General features: G+C 58.0%; 1 protein-coding gene across 1 annotated transcript in view; it reads left to right on the top strand.

The window, feature by feature from the left end:
• Positions 1–16,899, top strand: part of TAF1B (TATA-box binding protein associated factor, RNA polymerase I subunit B) — a 28,466-nt gene that overhangs the window by 913 nt on the left and 10,654 nt on the right. Inside the window, exons 2-4 of the mRNA XM_054383392.1 lie at positions 286–476; positions 3,122–3,221; positions 15,056–15,203. Coding sequence (XP_054239367.1) covers positions 286–476; positions 3,122–3,221; positions 15,056–15,203 — 439 coding nt within the window. The remainder of the gene's footprint in view (positions 1–285; positions 477–3,121; positions 3,222–15,055; positions 15,204–16,899) is intronic.

Consider the following 16,899-nt stretch of genomic DNA (forward strand, 5'->3'; position numbering starts at 1 on the left):
CCAGCTCTCCTGGAGCCCTTCAGGTACTGGGAGGCTGCTCTGAGGTCTCCCTGGAGCCTTCTCCTCTCCAGGCTGCACAGCCCCAGCTCTCCCAGCCTGTCCCACAGGGGAGGTTCTGCAGCCCTCTGCTCATCTTGGTGGTCTCCTCTGGTGCCTCTCCAACAGCTCCAGGTCCTTCCTATGGTCTCATTGATTTCCAAACAGGGCTACTTGCTCCAGAAGGTTCCTTCTATGCTGCTCTGACCTGTTCTCTGTGTACCCCAGGCTGTCTGCCTGCCTTACTAGTCACTGTTGCTCCTCTCCCTTGACCCCTGCCCAGGGAGCACCTCTGCCTACTCTGGGTCAGTGGATGGCAGCCTGTACCTAAGGGAGAAGCCCAGGGAGAAGCTGAGGATGACGATGCCCATGACCCTCTCCTTCTGCTACATGGCACTGCTGTGGCTGAGGGAGCCAATCACCCTCTCTGACCTCCTAAGGTAAGAGTGGCCTCTGCTCAAGCCATCCTCTGGTCACAGTGGGGCTGTGGCTGCTGCTCCTCTTGTGCTGCTTCCCAGCCCAGGCAGCTGTGTGCAGGAGGGGCTGAGCTGGGCCTGCTGTGCAGCTGCTGCTTGCCTTCTTCACTAGCCCAGGCAGCACAGACTCTGAGCATGGCAGCTTGGAAGGGTCCCAAGGACCATCCAACCCAGCCTCTCTGGGTGCTGGTGGAGTTTAAACTCCATGCAGCTGCTGATGGAGAATGTTCTCCTCTGTTGGTTGCAGTGAATCTCAAGAAGCTGCTCCTCCCCAGCCCCCTTCTCCAGACCCTTCCCCAGCTTTGTTGCCCTTCTCTGGACCTGTTCCAGCCTCTCAATGTCCTTCTTGGAGTGAGAGGCCCGGAACTGAACCCAGCAGCCAAGGTGTGGCTGAGCACAGGGGCACAATCCCTGCCCTGCTCCTGCTGCCCACACCCTTGCTGCTCCAAACCTGCAACCAGTTTGTCCTGAGGTCCTTAAGAGATGAGCACATTTGCTTGGAAAGCCTTAGAGGGAACATGACAACAGTAAAAAAAAAGCTGGGAAAGGAGAGAAAAAAACCTCCTCAAGTCCTAAAGAGAGCCCAGAAAGGCATCATGAGAGACTTAATGATTGGGAAGTGAGAGGAGCTGGTGGGAAGGAGAAGATATTAACTGGATGGGGTTCCTGGGTGGGTAAATCAGGATCACTCAGGGCTGTTAGTAGTGCAGACAGGGCTGAGCTGCAGAAGGTGGTGTTTCAAAGGCTGTCATTTGGCTTGCAAAGCAGGGCCATGCTACCACAGTTATCCAAGCCATCATTACACTATCAGAACTGCCCTCCCTCCCCTCAAGGCCTTTGCCTTTCACAGGTTTGATGAAGAAGGGGAAGGAATTGTAGATTGCATCAACTCCCATCAAGTGCTGGTTTGCCAGCTGGTGAATATTGAAGCTGAAGAAGCAGAGGCTTCTGGGCTGTTTGCATGCAGCCAGATCAAACCAGAGACACCACCAAGGGCTCAGCATGGCCTTGGCCAGCCCTAGGCAAATTGCCTTTCTTTAAAGCAGCTTCACTGAGAGCTGTGCTGAAAGTTCTGCCTTGTTTGCTCCTCACTTTGCTCTTCTCCCACCCCTGGAGTCAGCTGAGTGCTGCTCCTCCCTCGTGATCCCTGCTGAGGAGCTCTGCTAGGGCACTCTGCCAGCTTCCAGAGGGTTTTACAACACCACAACCCCACTCCTGCTCCTCCTCCTTGCTGCTTGACACACTTAGCAGCAAAACACTGCAATTACCTCCTCTGGCAGGGCCACTGTGGGTTAAAAAGAACACTTTCACCAACCCTCTCCTCCAGTCTGTGGAGCACATGCAGCCCTTTGGCACCCTGAATGGTCTCCATGTGCTGGAGGTTAGCTCAGTAATGAGTTGGCCTGGGGATGAAGCTTCATGGAATCACAGGATGGGTTGGGTTAGGAGGGATGTTGAAGATCAGCCAGTTCCAAGCTGTGCCCATGGCAGGGGGCTTGGAACTGACTGATCTTCAACCTTCCACCAGCCCTGGTTGCTCAAGGCCTCATCCAGCCTGGCCTTGAGCACCTTGACCTCATTGCTCTCTGCAGCTCCCTGAAAGGAGGTTAGGGTGAGGTGGAGCTTGGTCTCTTCTCCCAGGGAACAAGAGACAGGGAATGGCCTCAGGTTGCCCCTGGGGAGGTTTAGGTTGGACATGGGGAACAATTTCTTCCCCTTCTGGCTTATCAAGGCCCAGGCCAGGCTGGATGAGGCCTTGAGCAACCTGGGCTGGTGGAAGGTTGAAGATCATCCAGTCCCAAGTCCCCTGCCATGGGCACAGCCCATTGAAGGGGGCTTGGGACTGGATGATCTTCAAGGTCCCTTTTAACCCAACCCATCCTGGGTGTCCCTGCCATGGCAGGGGGCTTGGGACTGGATGAGCTTCAAGGTCCCTTTTAACCCAACCCATCCTGGGTGTCCCTGCCATGGCAGGGGGCTTGGGACTGGATGAGCTTCAAGGTCCCTTTTAACCCAACCCATCCTGGGTGTCCCTGCCATGGCAGGGGGCTTGGGACTGGATGAGCTTCAAGGTCCCTTCCAACTCAATCCATTCCATGAACCTTGTCCTGCCTTGGGTCTGTTCTTCCTGACCCTTTCCTCCCTCCAGCTGCAGGTTGTGCTGAGTGAGGAGCTCAGGCTCTCCCCTGCTGGGGTTGGGTGCAGCTGCTGCCTGAGGTGTGGCGAGCAGGTGCAGAGCCCAGGCTGCCAACCACTGCAGCAACCCAGCAGGGGCTGGAGGAGTTCACAAACCAACAATTTACTGAGCTGTGCAGCAAGATCAGGGAGATTCACAGATTGCATTGGGCTAGGAGGGACCCTCCAAGAGCATCCTGTCCAACCCCCCTGCAGGCAGCAGGGACACCTCCAGCTGGAGCAGGCAGCAGGGACACCTCCAGCTGGAGCAGGCAGCAGGGATACCTCCAGCTGGAGCAGGCTGCCCAGGGCCACCTGCAGGTAGCACAGCTGGCAGGAGGGATAACTGTGCTCTGATCAGAATGATTCCAGTTGGAAACTCTCATTTGTCCTCCTAAAGGCTGCTGGAAGTTGCTCTTTCTGCTCTGCTGCAGGTTTGCTGTTGAAGGCCACATCCCATACCTGAATGTTTTCCAGCATTTCCCAGAGAAGATGAAGTTGTGTGGCCTTGATCTGAAGATCTTCTGTGTAGAGGTAATGTGCTCCTTAGGGGCAAGGATTGACTGCGCCCATGGCTTGGAGGGGTGGAGGCTTCCCTGGCTCAAGATGCCAGGCCCAGAGAGTGGTGGGCACTGGAGTTCAGTCCAGCTGGGGCTGGGCTGCAGTGGTGCTCCCCAGGGCTCAGTGCTGGGCCGGGTCTCTGTAATGTCTTTATCAATGACCTGAGTGAGGGGAGAGAGGCTCCTCAGGGAGTGTGCAGATGGCACTGAGCTGGGGGGCAGTGGTGATCTGCTGGGGGCAGTGGTGACCTGCTGGGGGGCAGTGGTGATCTGCTGGAGGGCAGTGGTGACCTGCTGGGGGACAGTGGTGATCTGCTGGGGGGCAGTGGTGACCTGCTGGGGGACAGTGGTGACCTGCTGGGGGGCAGTGGTGACCTGCTGGGGGGCAGTGGTGATCTGCTGGGGGGCAGTGGTGACCTGCTGGGGGGCAGTGGTGATCTGCTAGGGGGCAGGAAGGGTCTGCAGAGGGCCCTGGCCAGGCTGAGGTCACTGGGATGAGGTTCCAGGAGGCCACATGCTGGGTCCTGCACTTCCCTTTTCTCACAAGCTAGGGAACAAAGCTGATGGACTCAGTGAGTGGTGTGGGCTGGAAGGGACTCTACAGCTGCTCCAGCCCACCCCCTCTGCAGTCAGCAGGGACATCCCCAGCCAGATCAGGTTGCGCAGGGCCTTGTCCAGCCTGGCCCTGAGGGTCTCCAGGGGTTGGTGTTGCTTATGGTGAGTCTGTATCTGGTGTGATTTAGCTGACAGGGAGCAGCTGAATTTGGGCACCTCCTAGCTCCCACCCTGGCCTGGGTGCTGGCAGCTGCAGCCCTCAGCTCCAGGCTGTGCTGGCTGCCCACACCCCCCAGCTCCCTGTGCACCCAGGCAGCCAGGCCCAGCTCTGGGCACTGTGGCCCAGCCTCTGCAGGCCCCTGGGACTCCCTGTGTATAGCAATAGCTGCTCCCAGCTTCCCCTCCAGTGTTCCCCTGGCAGTGCAAGCCCAGCTGTGGGGAGTGTTAGCAGCTGTGGACCACATCACTGGGCTGAGAGCTGCAGACCCCTTACTCACCATTCCCCACATCCTGCTCCAGAACCCATCCTGCTGCTCCCTGCAGCTTGCTGGCTGAGCTGGCTTGGACATCCCAGCTCTGGGAAACCCAGGAGAGGAGCAGGAAGTCAGCTTGTGAGGCTGCAGCCTGCCCCCTGCTCTGCTGGCTGCTGTCTGCAGTGCTCCACAGACACTGGGGTGGGAGGCTGGCTGCCAGCACCCAGGCAGCTGAGGCACTGCCAGCATCTGCTGTGCTCAGAGGCTGCAGACATGGCCAAAAGTCTTCATAATTTTCCTTTCCTCCCCCTTTCTTGCCCCCCCTCTCCCTTGCCCCCTCTCCCTTGCCCCCTTCTCCCTTGCCTCCCTCTCCCTTGCCCACTTCTCTCTTGCTCCCCTCTCTCTTTCCCCCCTCACTTCCCCTTCTCCCTTGCCCCCTCTCTTCCCCCTCCCTCTCCCTTTCCCCCCCTCCTTTCCCCCTCTCTCTTTCCCCCCTCTCTCTTTCCCCCATCTCTCTTCCCCCCTCTCTCTTTCCCCCCCTCTCTCTTTCCCCCCTCTCTCTTTCCCCCTCTCTTCCCCTCTCTCTTTTCCCCCCCTCTCTCCTTTCCCCCCTCTCCTCTTTCCCCCCTCTCTCTTTCCCCCCTCTCTCTTTCCCCCCCCTCTCTCTTTCCCCCCTCTCTCTTTCCCCCCTCTCTCTTTCCCCCCTCTCTCTTTCCCCCCTCTCTCTTTCCCCCCTCTCTCTTTCCCCCCTCTCTCTTTCCCCCCTCTCTCTTTCCCCCTCCTCTTCCCCCCTCTCTCTTTCCCCCTCTCTCTTCCCCCCTCTCTCTTCCCCCCTCTCTCTTTCCCCCCTCTCTCTTTCCCCCCTCTCTCTTTCCCCCCTCTCTCTTCCCCCCTCTCTCTTTCCCCCCTCTCTCTTTCCCCCTCTCTCTTTCCCCCCTCTCTCTTCCCCCCTCTCCTCCTTCCCCCCTCTCTCTTCCCCCCTCTCTCTTCCCCCTCTCTCTTCCCCCCCTCTCTCTTTTCCCCCCTCTCTCTTTCCCCCCTCTCTCTTTCCCCCCTCTCTCTTTCCCCCCTCTCTCTTTCCCCCCCTCTCTTTCCCCCCTCTCTCTCCCTCTCTCCCTTCCCCTCTCTCCCTCTCTCCCTTCCCCTCTCTCCCTTGCCCCCTCTTGCTTTCCCCCCTCTCTTTCCCCCCTCTCTTTCCCCCCTCTCTTTCCCCCCTCTCTTTCCCCCCTCTCTTTCCCCCCTCTCTTTCCCCCCTCTCTTTCCCCCTCTCTTCCCCCCCTCTCTTCCCCCCCTCTCTTCCCCCCCTCTCTTCCCCCTCTCTCTTGCCCCCCCTCTCTCTTCCCCCCCTCTCTCTTGCCCTCCTCTCTCCCCCCTCTCTCTTGCGCCCTCTCCCTTGTCCCCCTCTCTCTTGCCCCCTCTCTCTTGCCCCCTCTCTCTTGCCCCCTCTCTCTTCCCCCCTCTCTCTTGCCCCCCTCTCTCTTCCCCCTCTCTCTTTCCCCCTCTCTCTTTCCCCCTCTCTCTTTCCCCCTCTCTCTTTCCCCCTCTCTCTTTCCCCCTCTCTCTTTCCCCCTCTCTCTTGCCCCCCTCTCTCTTGCCCCCCTCTCTCTTGCCCCTCTCTCTTGCCCCCTTCTCTCTTGCCCCCCTCTCTTTCTCTCCCCTCTCTCTTCCCCCTCTCTATTCCCCCTCTCTCTTCCCCCTCTCTCTTCCCCCTCTCTCTTCCCCCTCTCCCTTCCCCCTCTCCCTTCCCCCTCTCCCTTCCCCCTCTCCCTTCCCCCTCTCCCTTCCCCCTCTCCCTTCCCCCCTCTCCCTTCCCCCCTCTCCCTTCCCCCCTCTCCCTTCCCCCCTCTCCCTTCCCCCCTCTCCCTTCCCCCTCTCTCTTCCCCCCTCTCTCTTCCCCCCTCTCTCTTCCCCCCTCTCTCTTCCCCCCTCTCTCTTCCCCCCTCTCTCTTCCCCCCTCTCTCTTCCCCCCTCTCTCTTCCCCCCTCTCTCTTCCCCCCTCTCTCTTTCCCCCCTCTCTCTTCCCCCCTCTCTCTTCCCCCCTCTCTCTTCCCCCCTCTCTCTTCCCCCCTTCTCCCTTGCCCCCTCTCTCTTTTCCCCCTTCTCTTTTCCCCTCTCTCTTTTCCCCCTCTCTCTTGCCCCCCTCTCTCTTTCTCCCCTCTCTCCCCTCTTTGTCAGTGCTATTTGAGCTGACCCTTGCCAGCACCCCTGGCTCAGTGTAGCTCTGCCACTGACCCCTGCTGCCCACCTTGCTGTGTCCCCCCCAGTCAGCCCTCCCTGCTCTGAGGATGTGGGGAGCTGATTTCTGAGGGGAGCTTGCCAAGACCCCCTCTTTTCTCAGGGCTACTGCTGCCTGCCCTCTCTGTCCTGCACTCTTTGCTTTCCAGCAGAGCAGCTCTTGAGTTTTGAGGACAGTTCTGAGGTGCAGTGAGTCTGGGATGAATTTGATTCAGGTCCCCTTCAGCTGTCCCTTAAAGAAGGAAAGAGGGGGGTTCAGAGCAGCTTCTTGAGGGAGTTGGAGCTTCAGGCAGCTCTCTGCTCTGCTCTCCTGACCTGAGGAGTGTTGCTTGGCTGCCAGGATATTTTTAGCTTCCATTTTTCCCATTCCCAGTGTATCAGTGAGCTGAGGATCCATGCCAAGCTCATCATTCCAGCCTTCCTCAATCTCCCTTTTTACATGTCTTTAAATCCCACAGGTGAGTGTGGGGAGGCTTTGATGGCTGCAATTTCTTCAGATGATCTAAAAAACCATCTTTGTGTCTCACAGAGCTCCTCAGCCACTTCCTTGAAGCCTCTGGTGTGTAAATGACCTGGGCCTCTCCTCAGCTCATCCTTTGCTTCCTGGCTTTGGGTGACTTCAACAACCTGGCTTCATTTTCTTCTACCAGTTCCAGAACAATCTTGCTGCTGCTTCATCCTTGTGCCAGGCCTATCCCAGTCACCTGGAATGCCAGGATTTGGGGTGGTTTCCTTTGTCTGCCCTGCTGCTTAGTCTCATTGCCCTCTTGTCTCCTTGCAGAGCTGTGCTGTTTCTTGCCTTAGTCCCTGAGCACTGCAGTCAGAATCCCAGAAGTGGTTGGCTGGAGGAGCCCTCTGAGTGGGGAGCAGGATGAGTCCAGGGCTCTGATCCATAGAATGGGTTGGGTTGGGTCCAACCATCCACCCAACACCACCATGCTCCCCAAGTGCCATGGCCACTTCCTCTGCTTCTGAGGAAGAAGTTCTTCAGTCCCAGGGTGGCACAGGCTGCCCAGGGAGGCTGTGGCTGCCTCTTGCCTGGGGGTGTTGAAGGCCAGGCTGGATGAGGCCTTGAGCAGCTGAGTCTGGCTGAGAGGTGTCCCTGGGCATGGTGGGGAAGTTGGAGCAGATGAGCTCTGAGGTCCCTTCCAGCCTGAGCCATGCCTCTGTGATACTGCTGTCAGACTTGGACAGACAAAATTATTTGGGTGTTTGTTTTGATGTCACCAAAACTGACTTTGAGTGTCCCTGGCCAGGCTGGAGCAGATGAGCTCTGAGGTCCCTTCCAGCCTGAGCCACGCTGGGATGCTGTGAGAAGGGAGATCTCTTCACTTGTGCTTTTCCCTTCCTCCCAAGAGGGATGTGACAGCCTCACCTGGAGGCTGGTGGCCTCCCAGGGCTATCTGTGCAGAGCTCTCTCATGTCTAGGAGCTGCACATTCCTATCCCATTCCCTGCCCAAGGTTTCAATGTGGCACTCATGTCCTTGAGCAGAAGTTCCCCAGTGCAGGGCTGGCCTTCTGGGCTCACACTCAGAGCCTCAGTGCTTTGGCTTGGAAGGGACCTTGAAGATCATCCAGTTCCAAGCCCCTGCCATGGGCAGGGACACCCAGGATGGGTTGGCTTGGAAGGGATGTTGAAGATCATCCAGTCCCAAGCCCCCTGCCATGGGCTGTGTCCATGGCAGGGGGCTTGGGACTGCATGATCTTCAACCTTCCACCAGCCCAGGTGATTCAAGGCCTCATCCAGCCTGGCCTGGGCAACCAACCTCATCCACAACCTCCCTGGGCAGCCTGTCCTACTGTGAAGAATCTCTCCCCAGTCCCCAGCCTGAGCCTCTCCTCCTGGCTGCAAGCAAGGAGGCAGCTGGGAGGTGGTTCTGAGCACTTGCTCTGCTTAAACCTTTTGTGCCTTGTGACCACCTCACAGCTCAGGCCCAGACTGGTTTGCAGTGAGTGGAGAGGAGCCCCAGGAGTGTCTCTGGCTGAGTGCAGCATTGTTCCAGCAGAGTCACAGCCACTTTGTTTTGTAAATGCAGCTGAGAGGAGGTTGCAGACGCCTCCTGATGCAGATTTGCTTGTGAATGCTGGGGGCAGGAGAGCTGCCAGGCAGGCTGCAGGGGAACAGCAGGCTGCAGGATTTCTCAGGGATTAAGGGAGGAGTTGCTCAATGTTTTGGTGGTTACCTGCTGGTTCCAACCAAAAATAGGATTTGGCTGGAGCCTGCAGCTTCCAAGGCTCCGTTTTGGGAATGATTTGGCATTGTCCTGATGAGTTTGTGGTGAGCCCTGCTGCTTGCTGTGGTGTTTGGGTTCAGGGCATTGCTTCTGCTGGGTGCTGGGGAGCTGGGCTGTGTCCTGACCACAGTCCTCACCTCCTGACGGCATCTTCAGTCATCACCTGAATGTGGGTTGTGGAGAGGCAGAGATGAGCAGAGGCAGTGCTGTGAGAGGAGGGCTTGGTGCTCTCTGCTTGCCCCCACTCAGCTCCTGCTCTGGAGGCCAGGCCAAGCTCCCAGAGGTTGCTGCTGGCACTCATGCTGGTGATCCACAGCTTCACTGGGCTGGAAGGGACCCTCCAAGGGCTTCTTGTCCAACCCCTGCAGGCAGCAGGGACACCTCCAGCTGGAGCAGGCTGCCCAGGGACACATCCAGGCTGATCTTGGATGTCTCCAGGGATGGGGCCTCAAGCACCTCCCTGGGCAGCCTGTGCCAGGGTCTCACCACCCTCCCTGTGCAGAGCTTCCCCTGGTGTCCAATTTACATCACACAACCATAGTGGAGTTTGGGATGGAAAACTCTTTAGGATCCCCCAGTCCAACACTTCTCTAACCCTACCAAGGCTGCGGCTAAGCCTTGGCCCTCAGCACCACATCTCTGCCTCTAAACCCTTCCAGGGATGGGCATTCAGCCACCTCCCTGGGCACCCTATGCCAGGCTTGGGGAACTCTTCCAGTCAAGAAGTTCCTTCTGATGTCCAACCTAAACCTGCCCTGGAGCAACCTGAGGCTATTTCCTTTCATCCTGTCACTTGTTGCATGTGAGCAGAGCCCAAGCCCCACCTGGCTCCAGCCTCCTCTTCTCCACACCAAACCCCCCCAGCTCCCTCAGCTGCTCCTCCCCAGTCCTTTTCTCCAGACCCTTCCCCAGCTCTGTTGCCCTTCTCTGGCCCTGCTCCAGCTCCTCAATGTCCTCCTTGCAGTGAGGGTCCCATGGCAGGGAACTTGGGACTGGATGATCTTCAACTTCCCTTCTACCCCAACCCATCCTGGGTGTCCCTGCCCAGGCCAGAGGGTTGGAACTGGATGATCTTCAAGGTTCCTTCCAACCCATTCCATGAGTCTGTGGAAGCCAGATCAGTTTGCCCCCCTTGCAGCCAGCCAGGCAGTTTGCCCAGGTTCTCTGCCTGGCAATGGACACTCAGAGGGGAAAAAAGTGCTAAAAACAAAGTGAAAATGTCTCCTGAAACCCTCAGACTGCATCAAACTGTCCTGGGGAGCTGAGGCTAGCTGCGGAGGGGGCAGCAACCCATGCAGCACAGAGGCAGCTCCCTCAACAGCCCAAGCTTGGGCAGCTCCTTCAGAAGGGAGGAGGTTGGAGCTGGATGCACAGCAAGAGCTTCCCACAGCCTGCTGGCGGAAGAGGACATCCTCCTCCTCAGGAGATTCCTGGCTGCAGTGGGCAGTGGAATGGGTTGGGTTGGGTTGGGTTGGAGGAGACCTTGAAGATCATCTTAGTTCCAAGTCCCCTGCCATGGGCACAGCAGCTTGGAACTAAGATGATCTTCAACCTCCCAGCAGCCCAGGTTGCTCAGGGCCTCATCCAGCCTGGCTTTGAACACCACCAGGGAGGGGACATCCATAGCCTCCCTGGGCAGTCTGTGCCAGTGTCTCCCCAGCCTCACTGCCAAGAATTTCTTCCTCCTCTCCAGTCTCACTCTCCCCTCTCCCAGCTCAAAGGCATTGCCCCCTGGTCTGTCACTCCCAGCCCTTCTCAGAATCCCTCCCCAGCTTTCTCTTAGGCTGCTCTCAGGTCCAGGACAGAGTGATCCAGCAAGGAGCTGAGCTCTCCCCTCTTGCACTGAAATGTCAGAGTTTGGGAACAAATTTTGTCAAATTCCATCAATATTTTGGTGGCTTTTGTTTGCTGTCTCCATGAAGTAATGCTTCAGGACAGGTATGGGCAAGCTGCAGTTTCTGTTACACAAGAGCAAGCTCCCATGATAGAGGTGATTACAAGAACCCTTTCAGCAGGCAACTTCCTCCTCAGCTCTTTTTCTGTCTCTCTTTCAAATAAAAGCCTCACCCCTGCTGCTCTCCATCCTGCACTGCTCCCTGTCCTGCAGGGGTACAGCAGGCACCTGCTGAATGCACAGCACCTGAGGGCATCCTGCAGGAAGGCTGCAGAGGGACTGCTCATGAGGGTGTCTGAGACAGGCCAAGGGGCAATGGTTTGGAGCTGAGGCAAAGCAAGGTTAGACTGGAGCTGAGGAAGTTGTTGAGTAGGAGGTGGTGAGAGTCTGGCACAGGCTGCCCAGGGAGGCTGTGCCTGCCTCCTGCCTGGGGGTGTTGAAGGCCAGGCTGGATGAGGCCTTGAGCAGCTGAGTCTGGCTGAGAGGTGTCCCTGGGCATGGTGGGGAGGTTGGAGCAGCTGAGCTCTGAGGTTCCTTCCAGCCTGAGCCATTCTAGGATTCCATGAAAAAACACAGAGAAAGGGAAAAAATTCCACAGACAGCAGACAGCCACCCAGGGCAACTGCTTGTGCCAGGGGAGGCTTAGGCTGGAGGTTAGGGAAAGTTCATTTGGTGCCAGAGTGGTCAGGGACTGGCACAGGCTGCCCTGGGAGGTGGTGGAGTCCCCATGCCTGGAGGGGTTCCAGAACCCTGTGGCCATGGCACTTGGGGCCAGGGTTTGGTGGCTGTGGTGGAGCTGGGTTGGTGTTGGACTGGAGGATCTCAGAGGCCTTCTCCATCCCAACCCATTCCCTGACTCTAGGCTCACAGAGCCACCCCCAAACACCAGCACAGCAAAGCATGCCCAGTGCTGGCCTGGGGCAGCGCCAGCTGACCCTCTGAGGTGGGCTGGATTTCAGCCACACAAGAGTGACAGCTTCCTGTCTTCATCTCCACTCTTCACGTAGCTGCCCCAGAACCTCTCCAGCACCAGGCCCACAACAGTGAAGCTCCTGCAGATGTCAGCCAGGAAAAGAGGCTCTGGCACAGCAGCCTTGGAGAGTCTGGGGGCAGGTCCTCAGCAGGGGAGCTGTGCAGGAGCCAGGCTGTGGCTGCAGAAAGCCTTTGTCACTTCAGGCTGAGCACTCTGGGAGACAGCAGCAAACCTCTGACAGCAAACCTGAGTCAGGAATGGCTTTGTTTGAACCAGACCCAAACCAAAACATCAATGGTCTTCAACCTCCCACAGCCCAGGCTGCTTAGGCTCCATCCAGCCTGGCCTTGAACACCTCCAGGGAGGGCACATCCACAGCCTCCCTGGGCAGCCTGCTCCAGTGTCTCACTGTCCTGACTTTTCAGGTACTCCTTCAGCTCAGGGCAGCTTTCATGTTGTGCTTGGTCTCTCCTGATGCCTTTTCTAGTGGCAGAAGCCTCAGGAGCCTCAGGAGTCGTAGGAGGTTCACTCATCTTTGTTCTTCTTGTCCCTTGGTTCCCTTTTAGCAGCTGCAGGCACACCCTGGCTGTTACATCAGCAGCTGTGAGTGATTCATGGGCAGCAGTGGCTGGGGAAATGGATCTGCTCCTTTAGTCCCCAGCTCAGGCTGCAGGAACTTCTCTCCTGTTCCTGATGGTGACCAAGGAGAAGCCCTCTAGGAGCAAGCTGCAGTGGTTCTCCTCTGTACCTTCACACTTGGCACCAGTTGGCAAGGCTGGGGCACTCCTAACAGCAGAGTCACAGAATGGTGGTGGTTGGAAGGGACCTCTGGAGCTCACCCAGTCCAACTCCCTACCAGAGCAGGGCACACAGAACACATCCAGGTGGGGCTGGAAAGTCTCCAGAGGAGACTCCACAACCTCTCTGGGCAGCCTGCTCCAGGGCTCAGCAGCCTCACCCCAGAGAAGTTTCTCCTCATGCTGAGGTGGAACCTCCTGGTTTCCAGTCTGTGTCCATTGCCTCTTGTCCTGTCTCAGGACACCACTGAGCAGAGCCTGGCCCCTTCCTGCCCCCCACCCCTCAGAGATTTACAGACAGATCCCCTCTCAGATCCCCTCTCAGCCTTCTCCTCTCCAGGCTACCCAACCCCAGGTCTCAGCCTTCCCTCCCCACAGAGATGTTCCAGGCCCTTCAGCATCCTCATGGCCTCCCCTGGCCTCTCCCCAGTATCTCCCAGTCCCTCTTGAACTGGAGAGCCCAGAGCTGGACTCAGTACTGCAGGTGTTGTCTCCCCAGGGAAGAGGAGCAGGAGAACCTCCCTTGCCCTGCTGGCCACAGTCTTCAGAATGCCCCCAGGAGCCCTTTGGCCTCCTTGTCCACGGGGTCCCATTGCTGCCCCATGGGGAACGCCTTGCCCCCCACCTGCTCTGTGGGATGATTCTGTTCCAGCCCCCCCAGTGCTGTGGAACTGCAGGGTCAGAGCCGTGCTGCCTGACCTCAGCTCTGGCAGAGCTCAACAGCATCACAGAACACATTGGGTTGGAAGGAACCCTCCAAGGTCACCTTGTCCTGCCCCCCTGCAGGCAGCAGGGACACCTCCAGCTGCAGCAGGGTCATGCAGATCCTGAGCTGGGCACACAGTGCCTGCTGGTAGTTCCCAGTGCTGGGTCCCTGCAGCCAGGCTGCAGCCTCAGCCTTTCACTGCTGTGCTGTGCTCTGCTGGATCCAGCTGATGCTTGCAGTTTGCAGCTGAGAAGCTGACTGCATGCTCCTGGCAGCCTGGTGCTGGCTTCAGCTTCTTGCTTCATCCTGACTCAGCAGTGCCCTGTAGGAACAGGAGAGGTGCAGCCAAGGCTTCTGAGCTCCTGGGCTTAGGCCCTGGCAGGGTCTGACCCCCAGGAGGGGAGGGACTGTTCAGAAGGGGCTGTGGAGGCAGGACAGGGACAATGGTTTGGAACTGGAGCAGGGCAGGGTTAGGTTGGACATCAGGAGAAGTTCTGCATGGTGAGGGTGGTGAGGCACAGGCTGCCCAGGGAGGTGCTTGAGGCCTCATCCCTGCAGATATCCAAGCTCAGCCTGGCTGTGTCCCTGGGCAGCCTGCTCCAGCTGGAGGTGTCCCTGCTGCCTGCAGGAGTTGGACAGGATGCCCTTGGGGTGTCCCTTCCAGCCTGCTGCATTCTGTGAAGCTGTGAAGGCAGCAGCTGATGTGGTTGATCTCTGTGTGCCCACCGCAGAGCTGTGTCCCCATGTCCTGAGGAACCTCATCAGCTACCAGCAGCTTCATCTGCTCTGCTCCTTTGGCAAGAGCCCAGCCACAGCCCCTGGGCTTACTCTGTAGGTAGCTTTTACAGCACTTGGCTTTGCTCTTCAGCTGCAAAAAGCAAGCAGCAGATGTGCTGGCAGAGTAGGGTCTGCTCTGGCCCTTGTGGAAGAGCACTGGATGCAAACTGCAGCCAGAAGCTTTGACACAAATCAGCCTGGGGCACAAGGAGAGCACTGGCACAGGCTGCCCAGGGAGGTGGTGGAGTCCCCATCCCTGGAGGGGTTCCAGAACCCTGTGGCCATGGCACTTGGGGCCAGGGTTTGGTAGCCATGGTGGTGCTGGGTTGATGTTGGACTGGGTGCTCTCAAAGGCCTTCTCCAACCCAAACCATTCCAAGACTCTATCCACAACTGACATTAAAGCAGGTGAGACCCAAGGGTTGGCCAAACCCTCCTCCTGCCAGCTCTGCTCTGAGCCTGCTCTGCAGCAGACAGCCAGCAGCCTGGGATCACCCTTGGGCAGGGGCATCCTGCAGCTGTGCAGGTGGAAAGCTTTGCCCAGTTGCTGTCAAGGGCAGTGCCCTGTGGACAGCTTCACTTGGATGGGGCCCTGCTGAAGTGCTCTGCTGAGCTGGAGCCATCAGCTGAGGCAGCAACATCCCTCCTTGGGCTGTGCCTGAAACCTGAGCAGCTGGGAGGCAGCACTTGGAGAGGTGAACTGAGGCTGGGAGAGGGCAGATTGAGCCTGGAGCTGAGGGAGAAGTTCTGTGCAGTGAGGCTGGGGAGACACTGGCACAGGTTGCCCAGGGAGGCTGTGGATGCTTCCTCCCTGCAGGTGTTCAGGGCCAGGTTGGATGAGGCCTGGAGCACCCTGGGCTGCTGGGAGGTTGAAGATCATCTTAGTTGCAAGCCCCCTGCCATGGGCACAGCCCATGGAACTAAGATGGTCTTCAAGATCTCCTCCAACCCCAACCTGTTTTGGAGCAGACATTCCCTGGCCTTCCAGCTGAGCCCAGTTCTCTGTGCAGCTCTGCAGCCTGGGTCCTGCTGCCCCTGTGCCAGGCAGGGCAGTGCTGGAGAGAGCAGTTCAGTGCTGCTTAACAGAGGGCTGAGTGCTGAGCACTGACTGAAGTCATTAATCCTGTGGTGGCTGAGCTGACCTCTGCCCCTTGCCTTGCAGTCCTGGCCTGGCTATGAGGAGGTGCACAGCAAGATGCTGGAGCTTGCAGCCTTCCTGAAGCTGCCTCGTTTTCCAGATGTGACTCCTAGCTGCTTCCTGCACCCAGACATGCTCTGCATGAAGTACCTGATGGAAGCCAACCTGCCTGGTAAATACTGCCCAAGCCAATGCTCTCCTTTGGTCTGCAGCAGCAGTGGCTCTCAGGGCTGCAGTGCTGGAGCTGGGAGCTATGGGGCTCACAGCTTGGTGCCAGTGCTGCCACTGGCTTGCTCTGAAGAGTCTGTGAGCATTTCTCCAGGGCTTATGGAGCATTTGGTCTTCTGTTGAGCTCTTCATGGTTATTACCTTAAAGGCCAATCATAAACCTCAGGGCTTGCAGTGACAGGAGGAGGGGCAGTGGCTCTGAGCTGCAAGAGAGGAGACTGAGACTGGAGATGAGGAAGAAATTCTTGCCAGTGACGGTGGGGAGACACTGGAACAGCTTGCCCAGAGCAAGCACCCTTCAGGTGTTTGTAGACATTGCTCAGATCCCCTCTCAGGCTGCTCCTCTCCAGGCTTCCCAGGGCTCAGCCTTCCCTCCTCAGGCCCTTCAGCATCCTCAGAGCCTCCCTTGGCCTCTCTCCAGTACATCCCAGTCCCTCTTGCACTGGGAGAGCCCAGAACTGGACCCAGTACTCCAGGAGTGGCCTCAGCAGGGCAAAGCAGAGGGTAGAGAACCTCTCCTGACCACTCTCTTCTTGCAGCACCCCAGAGCCCTTTGGCTCTCTTGGCCACAGGGGCACATTGCTGGCCCATGGAGAACTTGCAGTCCAGCAAGGTCCTTCTCCATGGAGCTGCTCCCCAGCAGGCCAGGTCAGCTCCTCACCTGGCACTGAATGAGCAGTGGCTGCTCAGGAAAGAGCCATTTCTAGTGCCTGAGATAAAAGGAAGCAGGCTGAGAGTACTCACAGGGAAATCTGCTCCCTGGATCTTCCCTTTACTGTTATGTGCCAGAGGATTAGAGCTGAGCTGCTGCAGCCTGTGTGAGCAGCAGGAGAGGATCAGGTGCAGCTGCATTAGGGCTGTACTCACTCACACCTTGCTAACCTTTGTGGAATCTGCTGGTGATGCAATCAGCTCAGCTCCTGTCTTTCTGGCTGAACAGGAAAGGTGAGAAATTTGGGGGGGTGGATCTGTGAAAAAATAGGCAGAGAGCAATCAGAGCCTGTGTGGGGCTGCTGCTGCTGGGGGGTTGGAGTTGGCTCTGGCTGACACAGCCTGCTCCAGCAGGTGTGGTTTGGGGCTTTGCAGTGCAGCTCCAACCCTGGCTGGGATGGTCTGGACCCCAGCCAGGCTGTGGTGGGGTGGCAGCAGGCCCTGCCCTGCCGGGGCTGGGCTGCTCTTCACACCCAGCTGGCTCCCTTAAAGTCAGCTCCTGTTCCACTCACAGCCCTGAGTGCAGCCTGCCCAGGGGGTAGCCAGCCTCAGGGGAGCCTTGGGGACAGGATTTGGGCTTCTCAGGCTTTTCTTGGGTCTGTTTGTGTAAATTTCAGACAGGCTCCCCCACAGTGATGGTCAGGGTGAGCTGACCCCCGGGGACAGCAAAGGGCTGCAAAGGGGCCTGGAGCTGGATAGTCTGCAGCAGAGCAGCCTGAGGGGGATCTGATCAATGCTGATCAATACCTCAAGGGTGGGTGTCAGGAGGATGGCACCAGGCTGTGTTCAGTGGTGCCCAGGGACAGGACAAGGGGTAAGGGGCACAGAGTGGAGCAGCAGAAGTTCATCTGAACAGGAGGAGGAACTTCTGTGATTGAAGGGTGACAGAGGCCTGGAGCAGGCTGCCCAGAGAGGTGGTGGAGTCTCCA

This window comes from Indicator indicator, chromosome 9 (assembly GCF_027791375.1).
Source record: "Indicator indicator isolate 239-I01 chromosome 9, UM_Iind_1.1, whole genome shotgun sequence".
In the NCBI taxonomy this organism is placed as follows: domain Eukaryota; kingdom Metazoa; phylum Chordata; class Aves; order Piciformes; family Indicatoridae; genus Indicator; species Indicator indicator.